This window comes from Trichogramma pretiosum, unplaced genomic scaffold (assembly GCF_000599845.2).
Source record: "Trichogramma pretiosum strain Unisexual culture from Peru unplaced genomic scaffold, Tpre_2.0 scaffold23, whole genome shotgun sequence".
NCBI classification, from domain to species: Eukaryota; Metazoa; Arthropoda; class Insecta; order Hymenoptera; family Trichogrammatidae; genus Trichogramma; species Trichogramma pretiosum.
The window spans coordinates 897,369-912,493 of NW_019641629.1; the positions used below are offsets into that span (position 1 = coordinate 897,369).

At 41.3% G+C, this 15,125-nt stretch overlaps 2 protein-coding genes across 3 annotated transcripts in view; one reads left to right on the top strand and one right to left on the bottom strand.

Annotated features, from left to right (window-relative positions):
* The window catches only part of LOC106654903 (DEP domain-containing protein DDB_G0279099-like), a 43,071-nt gene extending 32,807 nt beyond the window's left edge, over window positions 1-10,264 (bottom strand). The window contains exons 1-2 of one of the 2 annotated variants that reach the window (XM_014375033.2): window positions 9,330-10,264; window positions 18-339 (exon numbers count right to left, since the gene is read on the bottom strand). In XM_014375033.2, the coding sequence (XP_014230519.1) occupies window positions 18-339; window positions 9,330-9,804 (797 nt within the window). In that variant the 5' untranslated portion in view covers window positions 9,805-10,264. Of the gene's footprint in view, window positions 1-17; window positions 340-6,025; window positions 6,379-9,329 lie in introns of those variants that run through there. The other variant, XM_014375035.2, reaches the window with a different exon arrangement.
* Window positions 1,366-3,334, top strand: LOC106654904 (zinc finger protein 658-like). The gene is made up of 3 exons (XM_014375036.1): window positions 1,366-1,490; window positions 1,566-1,677; window positions 1,752-3,334. Exons 1-3 carry the CDS (start codon window positions 1,456-1,458, stop codon window positions 3,297-3,299), a joined length of 1,695 nt encoding a protein of 564 aa, XP_014230522.1. The 5' UTR covers window positions 1,366-1,455; the 3' UTR covers window positions 3,300-3,334.
* Window positions 10,265-15,125: the final 4,861 nt, after the last annotated feature.

Genomic DNA, 15,125 nt, shown 5'->3' on the forward strand with positions numbered 1-15,125 from the left:
AATTTCGTCGCACTTACCTATCGCGATCGGAGCAGGACGACGACGACGACTCGGTGAGCAGCTCGCTGGCGCTCCTGCTGCGAATCTCGTCGCTGGCCCTGCCCGACGGGTCGCGCAGCGTCACCTCCTCGCGGTCCCGGACGATCATCGACATGAGATGATGATCATTGCCGCCGCCGCCGACGACGCCGTTGGCGCTCGGGTCGCCGCGCTCGGCGCTGCTCGAGCTCGGCCTGCTGCCTGCGCTGCCACTGCCGCCGGCGTCCGCGGCGCCACGGCTCTTCTTGCGAAATATCCGCCGCAATCCCCGCAGCGGGTGGAAGCGTCGTTTCTTTGGCTCTGCGGAAGAAGAAAGAGAGAAAAACGATTGAATTAATTTTCATTGGTGTTATTCGTTTTATTTGTAAAAAATGTTTTTTTTTTTTTTTATGCAAATCGAATGCGGTAAAAGCTCTCGTCGCGCTGCGCATGGAAAATCCACTTTCGGTGCGGTAGCTCGGTAACGAGTTTTTGCCGCTCTCGTCTATTATATTGCCCATCGGTCGAGGCAAATACTGCACGGGGGGGAACTTTTAATTGCCGAAGGATCTTTCGGGACCGAGGCATGCGTTAAGGGTCGAAAGCGCAACAAAGAAACGAGTGGTGGACTCGAAATCGAGCTGGGTGAGCCAGCAGCGCAGCAAAAGGGTCGCGTGCGTCGCTTCTTTCTGCTTTTGTTTTTTCCGCTCGAATCTATATATATGTGTAGGGGCGCGCAGCGATTCCGCTGCTTTTTCCTTTCTTTTGCTCTCGCAGCGACGTTTATCCGATTCATAGGAGAGTGTAATTTGTAGACTGCTGCTTAGCAAACTCCATTAGGCCGGCGAATGGGCTTTTATTTTTCTGCGATCGAGTTCGTTTCAGCTCGGGGAGTGCAAAAGCTGAATCAATTTTCTTCAATTTTACGTTTTTCTCCGATTAAGCGGATTATTCGAGTGATTGATTGCGAGAGTACATCGTAACTTTGTTGCAAGAAGCTCTTTTGTCTTTTTACCACATCATGATGTACTTCGATTTTCCTCTAATACGATTGATAAATTATTAATAAGATATTATTGCTTCGTGTACATGAATAACTTCGAAATTTCGTAACATAAAATTTAAGCTGTAATGTAATAAACGAGAAGATTGGCGAAGAGCATATACTCGTTCTGTTGTTTACGTCGCGCATGACCTCTGCCAGTGTGTGTCACTTAGCGCGGTGATTTGCCGTGCATACCACAGCGCTAGGCTACAATAAGGACTGTGCGTGGAGCTGATCGAGCATAAGCTGGAGCTCTTCACACAGACACAGTTTTCCAAAATATAGCGAGCAGAGAGTACATTGATCCTCGCCGGTATTTTCGTGTTTGGTTAGTTTGATATGTGAAATCATCACGGAGAGGTTAATTATTATCGAAATTTCAAGTGAAAAATATGGAATGCAGTGATTTACTCAATTGTGCCATTAGGTAATTTTTACTTCATGAGAATGAAATTGTAAAAATATTACAACATCAAAATTGATTTTATTGAGGTTATTTCAGAGTGAAACAGGAGTCTAATCATGTGTCGCTTGTTGAAAATGATAGTGAAATGATTGACGAGAAGCCCGATCTTAGAAACTTTCAACTGGTATCATTTTCACCAGAAAATTCGGTAAGTTTGATTACATTTGTTGTAATTGTTGTTTTTGCTATGAAAATTCTCACATTGCTTTGATTTTTAAACAGAACCATACGCTTCAAAAATGTGAAGAAAATCATGGAAGTGAACTTGATGACGAAGTGGAAATAGTTGTTGAATGTGAAGACGTCAAGCCCAACTTTGATTTATTAGCAGTGAAGAAAATTGACGATTATTCTCCAAATCACTTGCGGAATGTAATTGATAGTGATGATAAAACTCTAAACATTATTAAAATAGAACCCCCTGGGGAAGTGAAAAAAGAAATTATTTGTGACGTTACTGAAGAATCAAATTTGAAACTTGAGTGTGAACTCATTGAACGAGATAAAAAAAACAGAAATACAAAAAAGGCCGACGATCAATATAAACTCAAAGCACAGGTGGATACGATGCCTAGCAGAAGCATCCACACATGTAAAACATGCGGAAAAACATTTACACATAAAATTAATCTTAAAATCCATATTGATTCGGCGCACAAAGATGTCGCGAATACGTGCACTGTATGTAGAAAAAAATTCACATCTAAAGGTAATCTTAAGGCTCACGTGAATAACGTGCACAATCGTACAAGATATGAATGCGATGTATGTGCAAAGACATTTTCACAAAATAATTATCTCAAAACACACATCGCTTCAGTTCATAATAAACTCGCATTAAAATGCGATATATGTCACAAGACATTCGCAACAAAATGTAATCTCCGAAACCACATCACATTTGTGCATGATAAAATCAGTCATAGATGTGACACTTGCGGAAAAACGTTTACACGAAGAGGTGAACTCAAAATTCACATAGATGAGTTGCATAATGGTATCACCCATACATGTGACACATGCGGAAAAAAGTGCAAATATAAGAGCAATCTTAAAATCCACATCGATCGGTTTCATAATGGTATCACCCATATGTGTGACACGTGCGGACAAAAGTTCAAGTATAAGAGCTATCTCAAAGTCCACATTGATGTGATGCACAATGATTTCGCATATACGTGTGATATTTGCGAGAAAAAATTCACAACTAAAAGTAATCTTAAGGCCCACGTGAATAACGTGCACAATCGTATCAGATATGCATGCGATGTATGTGCAAAGACATTTTCACAAAATAATTATCTCAAAACACACATCGCTTCAGTTCATAATAAACTTGCACCAAAATGTGATATATGTTACAACACATTTTCAACAAAGAGTAACCTCAAAGTCCACATTAGTGCGGTACATAATAAAATCACTCATAGATGTGACACTTGCGGAAAAACGTTTACACAAAGAGGTAAACTCAAATGTCACATAGATGAGTTGCATAATGGTATCACCCACATGTGTGATACATGCGGAAAAAACTTCAAGTATAAGAGCAGTCTTAAAAATCACATCGATCAGATTCATAATGGTATCACCCATTTGTGTGACACATGCGGAAAAAAGTTCAAGTGTAAGAGCAGTCTCAAAGTCCACATCGATGCGATGCATAACGGTGTCACACATACGTGTGATACATGTGGAAAGATATTCAGATTTAAATCAAGGCTCAAAGTCCATATTGATTCGGTGCATCACTCAGACATTACAACTTAATGAACGTATACAATTAAATGTACAATGTTCGAAAGATTAATTTAAAAATCGTTATTTATAATTAAGTTCCTCTAATGTTATCTCATTATGTAAAAGCAAAGTTGCAGTTCAGAAAAAATAAAAATATTTTTGTAAGAAAATGAAGCATATTCAATTCTCTAATCGATACTGGATCTTAGCTGAAGGGCTCACTGCAATATTTACCGAGGAAAAATAAGCTTAAAGAATGAAGGCATATAGACATAGTACGCACATGCAATATGCGCTCTCACTACAAAGCTTGGCCTGCAAACAAAGCCTGTGATTTTCATTGCAAGCTTAACAGCAGTCTCTCTTGAAACGAATGAGAAATTGGCTAATATACGGCAAGGGTTAAAAGCGCCGGGGGATGGTATTTCAGATTAGAGATTTTAAAATCAACGTGTCTGATATGATACAGTGGGGGGTCTCACAAAAGACGATGAATGAGGGTCGTAGTAACGTTTCAGCTTTTTTAATTAAAAAATCCGTATGCAATTGCGACGATCATTCATGAAAAGAATTCAATAAAGAGTGTATCAAACATTCCATTAATTCGAAATTTCAATGAACTCAAATTGGCTCTTTATACACTCCCCTCATTATGAATTTTAACAAGTTTTATTTAAACAAGTGTGAATCGAAATTAACGAGCAGCCGCAAGTTCTTTTGAAAAAAATCCTACGCGAGTGTTTTTTTCTCGATAAAATTCATAATTGTAAAAGCATCCCTTTGCATTCGAGTTTCGAATCGAGCGATTTTTGTACACGTGCGAGAGTAAAAATAGGTGTGAAAATAAAAGTTCATTGAAAAAAAAAGCTTATTTGTTAGCTCGTCTATTGGAAACGTAGACTTTAAAGCGAATCTCTCTAGCTTTCATAATTTATTTTTTCCATTGCATTAACCGAAGGGGAGTTTTAGACAAAAAGATTTTTCTTTTATCTCATACGGAGGAAGTTGTGCTCGCAGTTCAACGAGTCGAATGTGCAAAGATAAGAGGGTTGATGAAGTCTACGTTAATCTCAGAGCGATTTTCCAAACTTGATGAAGCAATGAAAGATTCAAGTAGGTGTAACGAACATCGAATGAAAAATAAAACTTCTCATCGACCGTATAAATCATAAAACTTATCTACTTCATCGTCACTTATAAATAGCTTACTTATTTTATATTTTTAACAATTGCAAATGAAGAATTTTCCGATTTATACAAAAAATGATAATAAGATAACACTTTTTCATTAAAACGACGATTGTGAGATAATTTACTTAGTAATATTGATATTAAAACATAAGCTAGTAAATGCAATTAAGATCATGTGTTTTTTGTTATTTAATATTCTCTGTAACAATATTAAAAATATTGAATGATAAGTCGTGAACAATATTCATGCTCAATTCAACAACTTCAATTTAAACATTTTAGTAAAACTTGAATGTTAACCGGTCCATTTATTTTGTGAAAAATGAACAACTAACAACTCATTCGCTGTCCACAAATTCAATTTTACAAATAACACAAACGAATTTGTAAAAAAAATTTTAATTCAAACTAAAACCATCTAGCATCAACACAAATTTATTCACTCCGAATTTTTACAAGCTAAAAAACGTATAAAAAGTTACTTAAAAATATTACCGAACAACTCATCGAACGCTTCGAGCATAATCGAGTATTGAGTGTATTATTCACCAACACTGACACTTGTAACTAAACTAAACAACGCGAGCGTCGTTGTGTATACCGGAGGCGAACAATGATAATAGATTTCAACGTCGATAAGATTACTGACACGCGAGTGATGCTCGTCGAGTTTCCATTTGATTGCTCCTTTTTTTTTTTATCTAATGCGAAATTTATGAGTAAAAAGTCGCGCACCGGCAGTCGGAAATTTCAAATCTAATTCGATCGTTTTCCACTATCGAGACAATAATACGATTGCCGATATTAGTCCGCGATGTAAATGGCTCTATCAGAGGTTCAATTAAAGTGCATATCTTTCAATTATTATTTTCGATGATAAATGGAAGAAATTAGCGACCGATACGCCGGAAAAAAATCGTTAGAGAAAAACGATCCCGCGGCGAGCTCGCTCGCGCGTCGTTAACGCGACCGACGTTTCGAAGCGAATGCGACAAACATTAATAATCATCCGTACATCGTGCGCGATAAAACTATTCTAGATTCGAGCATTAACATCTTAGTACAATGTAGATCACCCATGCCGTTTGTTTGATTCTTAAACAAAAAATTGCCTTACAATATTGAATATTGAATTATTCAGTCGCTATCTTATCTTTTTTTTTTTGCAACCAGATAAAGCATGCATCGCAATATTATTCGTGCGTTTGCGTTAAAAAAAAAGAAGGCAAAAATAGTTTTTTTCTGAGAAAACAAAAGGCCACGAAATTGGCAAAGATATAGGCACGGAAAGATCGCGAGCGCAAAACAAATGTTTTGAAATCAACAATCGATCACCAGCTGCTGCCGAGACAGCCAGCCTCTCTCTGTTTACATACGAGTCGAAAAATTTCTCGCGTAACTCGATCGAGCGGTAGTTGAAATAATACTCGATCGGATTCGCGTGTTTTATGCATATCGATTAACGCGTGTCTCTCGTTGTTGTGGTGTTTTTTTTTCCTTTAGAAAAAAAAAAAAAAAAAAAAAAAAAACAAGAAAAGATGTTACCGATTCAATACATCACGTACGTCTACGCTCGGGTGGCATCTGGCTTGAAAATTCTCCAACTCTCGCGAGAACTACGCTTGCAGTGCATCTACCATACCGATATCGTTCGATAACACTCGGTGGAATCGGTAGTACGTCTCGGAGCGCCGCTCGCGCATCACCGCCGCCGCCGCTCGTTTATGGACACGCGATCGGCACATATAAGGCAACGCAAATTTGTAAAAATCTCAAGTGGGTATATTTTGATAAAACTCGGAAAGTCACCACCGTATCTGAACCACGATAATTCGATGTGACATGTATTGATTGGACACACCGTCAGCTGTGATAAGCTCGAAAATCTAACGACGACTGAGCACACGATATTTGTATCAAACAATCGATCGAACTTATGGTACGACGTGATTTGTTTTGAGCTTTTCTCTCCCGTACGCGATTCAGAACCCACTCGTGAGAACGCTCGCTCGTCTTTGTGTACTTTTTTTTCTCTCTCTCTCTCTCTCTCTGCCGCGCGAAATAATTTTTCACAATTTTCGCTAAACTATTTACAACAATGAACGCCGCGCGGAACTCTTTAAGAGTCCACGAAACCGTTCGATACTATTCGAACGAAACGTAATTTTCAAGACTGTAAAAGAAGACAGGAAGAGAGAGAGAGAGAGAGAAGAAAAAAAGTCAGAAGAGCCTCGATCCGTGACGATTCGGAGCACGTCCTTCCCATAGACTCGCCGCGGAGTAAGGTGTATCTATATATATGAATACAAGCTCAGCGACGCGTGAACGGAGGATCGCGTGAAAATGTGTCGTGCAATTATTCGCCGCGGATGATGCAGCTTTCGGCGGCTCGCGACGCGACGCAGCGCGAGTAATTCACGTGTCGCCGAGCAGCGATGATATTATGATAAAAAGGGAAATGGCCTATATATCGGTGCTCAACAACGAGAAAATACGCATTTTCACGCGTAAACGATCCAAGAAAATGATTTCGACGTTTCGAGAAAAGTATAAATGGCTTCTGCATATCCGATTCGTGTTTCTGTTCCCCAAATCCAAAAGAGAACATCGTGATGATGCACATCGACTATAGCAGTGATTAAACGATCCCGCTACGAAGGCGCGCGGGATAAGTCGGTTTTTTTTACTCTCTCTCTCTTTCAGCTAAAGCCAAGGGCGGCTTAACCGAACTCATTCCGAATGATAGTAGCAGTAGTAGTAGTCGTCGTCGTCGCGGCGACGGAGCGATATGCGCGAGAAGCTTTATAAAAGTCCATGACACGTAACAAATGCCAGTGTACAGTCTGACTCTCGGAGCTGCGCACGGGGGAGACGACTATATACGTTATACTCTCGAGCTTCGGTGAAATTATCATCCGCTCGTCGGTGGACTGATTCGCGCTTCTTCTTTTTTCCTCTTGTACTACCACTACAGCTCTTGTATTTCATGCTCCCACGCGCAAAGTTTGCGGTGCTGCTGCTTCTGGAGGTCGAAGAAAAACCTCTACTGTGAGAATTCCGCGATTTTACAAGCGCCCGTAATATCTTAAAAGTTAATTACACACTTTTTGCGATTTAACGTGTATCCGATGACTAATTTAGCACCTTCGCGATCTCGCGAGACTGCACACACGCGCGTCCGTTATAATAATACGAAACTTTTTCGTGCGCGCCGCGAGCGTCAAAGTATAATTAATTGGATGTAAAACTGATGCTAAACTATACATGCTAATCCGTACAAATGAACTTATCGTTCGTAAGTGCCATTATGAATTTTTGAACAAGTCCAAAGTTTCTTCTCTCCGGGCGCGAGAAGAAGAAATTATTTCTATCGAACTTTTTTATACGGATTTGAATTTTTACTCTTCTTTCGGACGCGGTTCAATTTCAGCCGATAAAGCTCTGGCAAAAAAAAGTAGGTGAACTAGATTCGAGAGTCTCGGTACGTTGTGGAAAAATAAAGAGGCGGCAAGCGGCATTCGTTTGAATATAAAACGCACATTTTATAGGCGTCATTATGTGAATGCATAAATATAACAGACAAATATCGGATGAATATTCACCGAGCTGAACCGCAATAAACGTTTGTAAATTTGACGCGTTTGTGCAAAAAAAAAGGGTACTAAAATTGTATTTCATTTTTCGAAACGAACGAAACAATTTGAACGTCGTCGAGTACAGCACGCCGAGGGATAAATGTTAGATAAAGTAAATTATTTAGCCTATATATTCAATAAAAAGATCGACTATCGGCGCATTAAATCTCCGGCTAGATGCTCTACAAGGAAGAAATTCTATCGACGTGTTTATATGGAGATTTTCCCTCGATTCCGATCTCGTTCAATTTCAAAAGGGTCATTGGAATTTCCTTATAAAGCAACGCGAAATGCGGTGTATCGTTATCAGCGTGATTGAATCTCTCGAGTCTAATCCCGAACCCTTGGCCTGTCTATAATATGTATAATACCCGCACGATTCGAGCCTCGCAGGCCAGGCCAGTTTCGGCCTTTGAAAATCATGATAATCTCTCATCGAGAGAGAGAGAGAACAGCTGCGTGTGTATGTATGTATGCATACATAATACACATGCTCGACGCGCCGAAGTACATATACAGTACAGGACCAAAGTACAACGAGCGATCCTGACCCCATTCCACTTTTCCAGGTCAGCAATGGAACTGTAGCAGCAGCAGCTGACTGAGTGGCGCCTGCGCGCCGCTGCGATCGATTTTGATAAATATCGAGAAAAGTTGACATCGCGCGCGCTGTATCGCAGCTTTTCGGCTCGTTCATCGCTTTGTCCATTGATTGACGAAAACACGTTGAAATTAATTTTCGCCCGCAGCGATGGATTTCAAAAAATAAAGCACGAAATTTTCCTGCGATTGATTGTAATCTGGCGGTTTTCATCGCGACTGAAATCTTATTAAAGCACGCGCTCGATGCCGAGTTATAACTGTTTCGCGACGCTTAGTTTTATTACGGCATTTTTTCGCCAAATAGTTTTTATAGGCTCGGCTTATATAGTTATAAAAGTAAATGAAGTAGAGAGCGAGTTTCATTCGGACTTGAAAATGCGGCAGAATCGTAAACGATAAAAAGTCCGAGAGGAAAATAAGGAACGTTTAATTTTTTTTTGCTTCATTTTAAAGAAAACAAGCTGGGTAAATAGGAGCGCGCCTGCGAATAGGCAATACTTTCGACTCTCGTCGCGCATGTGGCCGTTTATATCGAAGATCAAGTTCAAGTGTATGCACACACTCATTCGATTTGTACAAACACGAGAACGAGTATAGATATAACTATGCATTATTAAATTTAATCACTCACCTTTGGGTATCGAGTCGAAAGCATGATGACCAGCAGCGGCGGATATGTGCGCAAAGTCAGCGCCGATGGGCAAACCAACGGGCGGCCGATGATGATGATGATGATTGTGTTGATGATGATGCTGATGATGATTATTGTGATGCTGAATCGTCGTCGTCGCGGACGTATCCTCGAATCTCGGCGGCGGCGAGGCCTCCCTCATGCAACCCATGAAGCTGAGCGGGCCGTGACCGGGCTGCGAGTGACTCGGCACGCCGTGAGTCGGCAGCGACGCGGCCGCCGTCGCGCTCGCCATTCTCGCCACCTCCGAATCCGACGACGAGTCCGACTCCGAGTCCGAGCTGTCCTCCTGGAACAACATGGCCAGCAGCCGACAGGCCCTCGCGTTAGTCGCTTCGACGCGCAAACGTGACCAGAATCCAATCGGTAATTCGCTATTGGCTTCGATCGGCTTCACTCGCCGCCAACAGAGCATCGTGCTTTCGTCATCGTTTTCTTTTATTTTATTTTTTTTTTTTTTTTCAGCGAGAGGAAAATGAAAAATTCTCGAGTCGACGGAGGACTGAAGATTCTCGGGGTATAAAAGCAGCAGCAACAGCCAACTGTCAAACGCACATGACGCACACGACGCGCGTGAGTGGAGGGGGACCACCGACTATACGTATACAATAATACAAGAGTGCAGCAGCACGGGATCAAGCGCGCGAAAGCTCTCGAAGAAGCGATCGATGCGCGCCGCGCACCAGACCCCCCTCGAGCCGTATAGACTCTCACGAGTGCGTGTGTCCAGAGCCAGAGAGAGAGAGAGACAGAGCTAGGCTACGTAGCCCTGACCCTGAGCAGCAGCGACGAGTCTTGCAACAAAAAAGGGCTCTCTCGTGTACGATTTCTTTGATTAAGCCATGCGCCTCGGAAGTTTTTTTTTTTGTTCCCCAACGAGCTGGAAGGGTTGCGACGACGACGACGACGAGCTTCTCTCGCTCTTAAACTCTTTGTCAGCCACACGACGACGACGACGACGACGACGACGACGACGACGACGTATCGGGCAATTTTTATAGAAGAAAAAAAAAACCCTTTGTCGTGCTATTGCTGCAAGGGCTGATGCGTGCGTGACTCGTTGAGCCGAGCGAGGGTGAAACTTGGGTTTCGATTACGTTCGATGTATACACCGTTATTATATACCGAGGTGGCGGAGGTTCGAGGCTCGAGTGACATAAGAAGCGAACAACAAGAACGTTCGGATCCCTCGAAAAAGAAATTCACTCTTTTGCTCGATGTGAAACGACTGAATTCGAAACTCGCGCACTTTCATCAACGAAAATTCGCTGAAAGGATCGGAGAAGATACTCGGTCGCGCGCGCTCACACCTGTTGTCAAGAGCCACAAAAAAGATGCTCCGCTCGCCCGAGCACACGATGCATATACAATGTGTTGTACGTCGCGCCGACTGCTGCTACTACTGCTACGGCGGGTCAAAACGCAAGCACGCGCGAGCACGGAGCAAATCGTATAGTACGCGTTTCTATAGCGACGCGATTCAGCTGATGCTGCTGCTGCTACTGGTCGCGCGAGGGAGCTAGAACGTATTCGAAATCTCGCGACCGACCACGAGGTCCTGGCGCGCAGTAGTCTGTGCGAGCTGAGACCCGCGTATATACAGGACGCATGTAGAAGAAGAAGAAGATAGCTCTGGCGAGCATCGATCCCGAGAGGCGCGTGCGTGAACCCTGACCTTGTGTCCCGCCGCGGCACACACAGTAGTAGCAGCTCGCAAGCTGCAGAGCATTGCACATCGCGCGCGAGACAAAAGTTCGCTCGACGAGCCAGGGAGCAAAATTAATTCGACGATTGCCGTATCGGTCCGAGATATTAGATCGGAGTAATTGAAAGTCTTGACGAACAACGCGATGTTCAAAGTCAACGAGAAGTAATGAAATATGCAGGAATTTTATACGTTTTATCGATGTACGTGATAAGTATAATGCGTATAAGCCAAGAGCCAAATCAATACAGCGAGAATGTAAATTACTATCTATTTTTCTTATTATTTTGCCGCAGCAGCATTGGAAGCTGCGTCGAGTATTGTACAAGGCTATAATTTTAATCCCGGCTAAATATCATACTGCAAAGGATAGAAAAGATTCGCGAAAAGACCGCCTACGTAAACGAGTCAGTTATAATAACTGGAGATTTTTAAAACTGGAAGCCGCACGTGCTGCTGTCTGGGGCTACTCTGATCGCGAATTTAATAAGATTTATGAAATTTCGTCACTCAACATGCCGACAGATTCTAAATGAATGTTTGTCTTTCTTATGCTTCATAATTATCAAATAGAATCGTAGTCTGGAGCAAAAGAAGTGCACCGAGAAAACATGACTTTATTCGAAAATGATAGCAATAAAATTGAAAAAAATATTGATATACGGTTCTGGTAGAAATTCCCAACAATAATAGTCGCCCAAGGACAGACAAATTCATTTCAAAAGTTTTAAAATATATCATCGTCATAAATTGATTTGTTTTTTTTTTTAAATTAACTTTGAATACTGATAAAGCTTCATGTCTCTAACACTAGAGGGCGAGTACCGCAAACTGTAAATCTTCAAATGATGAATACACTTGTATGTTTAAGGACAGTAAACTACTTTAATACTTCACTTGTCTTGGGTTGTAAAAATTTTTGAGAATTTCTACCAAGGAGTGTGAGTAATATTGTTGAATATTTATGTAAAATTATAACTTGCAATGGAACACCTATGATTCTGGTAATGATTAGTAGATAAAAATACAATTTTGAACGTGAAAAATGTACTTGTCTTACCTTATATAGCTGGCTTCATTTTTATTTCAGTGTGTATTTAATAACGATCTGAAATCAGAGGAAAAATTTTGATTATCATACAATGTTATTACAAAAATGTGTTCAGCTACATAAAAAGTCCACTAAAATTGGTATTGTCACTTAAAGAATTTCGTTATTTTGAAATATGAACATTGAACTTTCTATATTTTAGGGAATTTTTATTTTTCAATGTAAATTTCAAAGCTACATATTTTGTCTTCGCTTTATTTTCTCGTCATATCGGGCTCGTTTACGCAACTCGCATCTGACATTTTGGTGCCTGGCGCTATATTAGTTTCGAATCAGCCACTCGACCATGTGGCATGTGTTTTTTCTACGTAAGTATATAACCGTATTGCATGTGGAGTCGGTACAACACGTTGTAACTCTGAAGCTGAAACAACGAGAGTGGAGCTCATCGTCCGCATCGAGTGATTGAAAAGTGAACATTTATTTTTTATTGCAAGTGACCGAGTGATGTTCGCGAGTTTATCAGCAATGGATCTAGTGGATAGCGTGAAAAAACTGAAGAAATTACAAGAAAGGGTCGATGGCGAGATAGAAGAAATGCGACGCGAATTTCATCGTCAAGCTTTGGTAATATTCAGATATTGGACGGGCCCGCTACCGAATCTCCGTGATATGTTTCGGCCCGAAGAAATCGATCGGCTCATCGCGCAAGCTATAACGCACGGCGCTTTAAGTGGAGCTGTAAGTGACGATGAAAATTATCCCGGAGAACGATTCATCGAGTTCGTGATCAGCACCGGCTACAGAGACGAGCCGGACGTCGACAAAGACGGCGAGCCGCTGTTGAGCCGCAACACGGCACTGCATCCCGCGAGGAGATTTTACATTCCAACGTACCAAAATAAAATTTTGGTTCGTAAGCTGCTCAGCATTTACGACAGATTCGATGTGAATTACAGCAACAACGTTTGCTCGACAACGACAAGAAGTTCGAGAAAGCGATGAGCAAGATAAATATGAAAACGAATCTGACGTTCTACGAGCTGACCCGTTTGGGACCCGAAGAGGCGGCGAAACGATTCACGTACACCGACTGCTTGGATTTTCTGGGACGCAACGAGAAATGTTCTCTCGACGAGGAGTACGCCGAGGCTTGTTTGGCGCGCGTGTCCGAGCGACTGTTGCGAGGATTTTATCGGACCTGGGCGCTGGAACCTTTCCTGGAGTTGATACACTATCGGCTGCCCGTAGAGTGCTGCGAAATGATCTTCGAGCAGCTGCGCAACGAGGATTTGTATAATATTTGCTTGACGGCTAAAGAGTGTAAAGACGAAAAAAAAAGAACAAAACGTATTAACGAGAGTCCTGTGAAGATTGAAAAAGCTGAAAAAAGGCGAAAAATTGAAGAATCACGATTACGTGAAGAAAGAGCGAAAAAAATTGTAATTTGTAGCGTACCTAAATAAGATGTAAATAATTCAAATAAATATATTTTGAAAAAAAAATTGATTAATTTATTAATTTTTTGTTTAAATTTTCCCGTTATAGTTTGATATACTCATCCTTTAAAAGGATAAGAAAAAATATATATTATAAATCTGCTAAATATTCTGAAACTGAGATTGTCACTAGCTGAAGTAAGAAAACAAGGCCTAACAATTACTCGGTCTCTTCTCATAGCTCGGTGAGTTGCACGAGGTTTATCCGCTTTCATACGTAGCCCGCAGAAAATCATTTTTTGCGTCTCGTCAAAATATATAGATTACTCTAAAAAGCGGTGCATATACCCCTCGCACCAGAGTATATATACATTTTTCATTTCATGCCGGCTGCTTTTCGCGTATAATCAGTCTTCGGTGCGTCTCTGCACGAGAGGGATAGAGCCAACAATGGACTGTGACTTACAGAAAAATATTTTCTTATATACAAAGTGTAGACGCGCGCGCGGCATTCATACTTTTTCTCGCCTGATTGGTTTTTTTCTTTTTTGCCCTCCGTGCGCGCGCGCGCCGGTGCAGTCGGTGCTTTTTCACTTAAGCCGCAGAGCATAATAATGCAAAATAACCCATTGTGCTCTGACCGATCTTCGTTACAGTAATGTTATGCACGAGTCCGGTAATTGTTGCCAGAACTAATCATAATATTTAACAAACAAAAAAAGATCATAGTCGACTGCGCGTTATGCGACGGAAAAATATTTTATTGTCTTAGAACACAATGAACGTCTGAGTAAAAAATTATAGAAAGTCATACATATATATCTGCACAGCTGCGAATAATGTTTTTCGTAATTTATATCTTCATGGACTGCATTGAAACAATTTTCCTTCGATTTATATCAGACGCTCGATGAATAAACTAAAAAGGCTATATTTTTTTATCAAAGATCGTCAAAGAACCATTGGAAACCCACCATCGTCTTATAACTTCCGTTTAAATATTTTATTCCTTTCGAAGCGTGTATTTTTATTTCAAGTTTACGTATACAGCGCCCGAAGCACTTTAAAATCCATAAAATCCCCGGCGCTCCATTGAGAATGACCCTTTCTAGCAGCAGCAGCAGCAGCACTTGCCGCATCCGCAAACGCGCGCTTACATCCCTCCTGCGCTCGAGAATCAAGTTTCAGCGCTCGACGCACCCCGTCTCGATATTACATGTCTATGAGCTGTATATATATACGCAGTGCGCAGCTCTTTTCAAGGGCCACCGGAGTACGTGTGTGTGCAGTATTAGTGTAGGTATAATATCTTTTCGGGCTGTTTTAGGAGAGAGACGAGCAGCAGCAGCAGCACGCGATGTCGTGACAGAGAAGAGAAAGCTGATGAGTCATCAGTCGGTCTCTCGCTCGCGCACCACGTGAAGCTTCCAGAGCGTGATTAGTGGTGTATAGATTTTTTAAACGGCTCGCAGCGTGTAGCAGCACGATACACGTGATATTTTTTCTTTCTTTCATTTTGTTGTTTTCTAAAATAAATACAG

What these genes read in the sequence shown, in the direction of transcription:
- LOC106654904 (XM_014375036.1), top strand. Translation starts at nt 1,456, where the DNA reads ATGGAATGCAGTGATTTACTCAATTGTGCCATTAG. An exon ending in TTACTCAATTGTGCCATTAG is followed by an intron (nt 1,491 to 1,565) that starts GTAATTTTTACT and finishes AGGTTATTTCAG; the next exon opens with AGTGAAACAGGAGTCTAATC. An exon ending in CATTTTCACCAGAAAATTCG is followed by an intron (nt 1,678 to 1,751) that starts GTAAGTTTGATT and finishes ATTTTTAAACAG; the next exon opens with AACCATACGCTTCAAAAATG.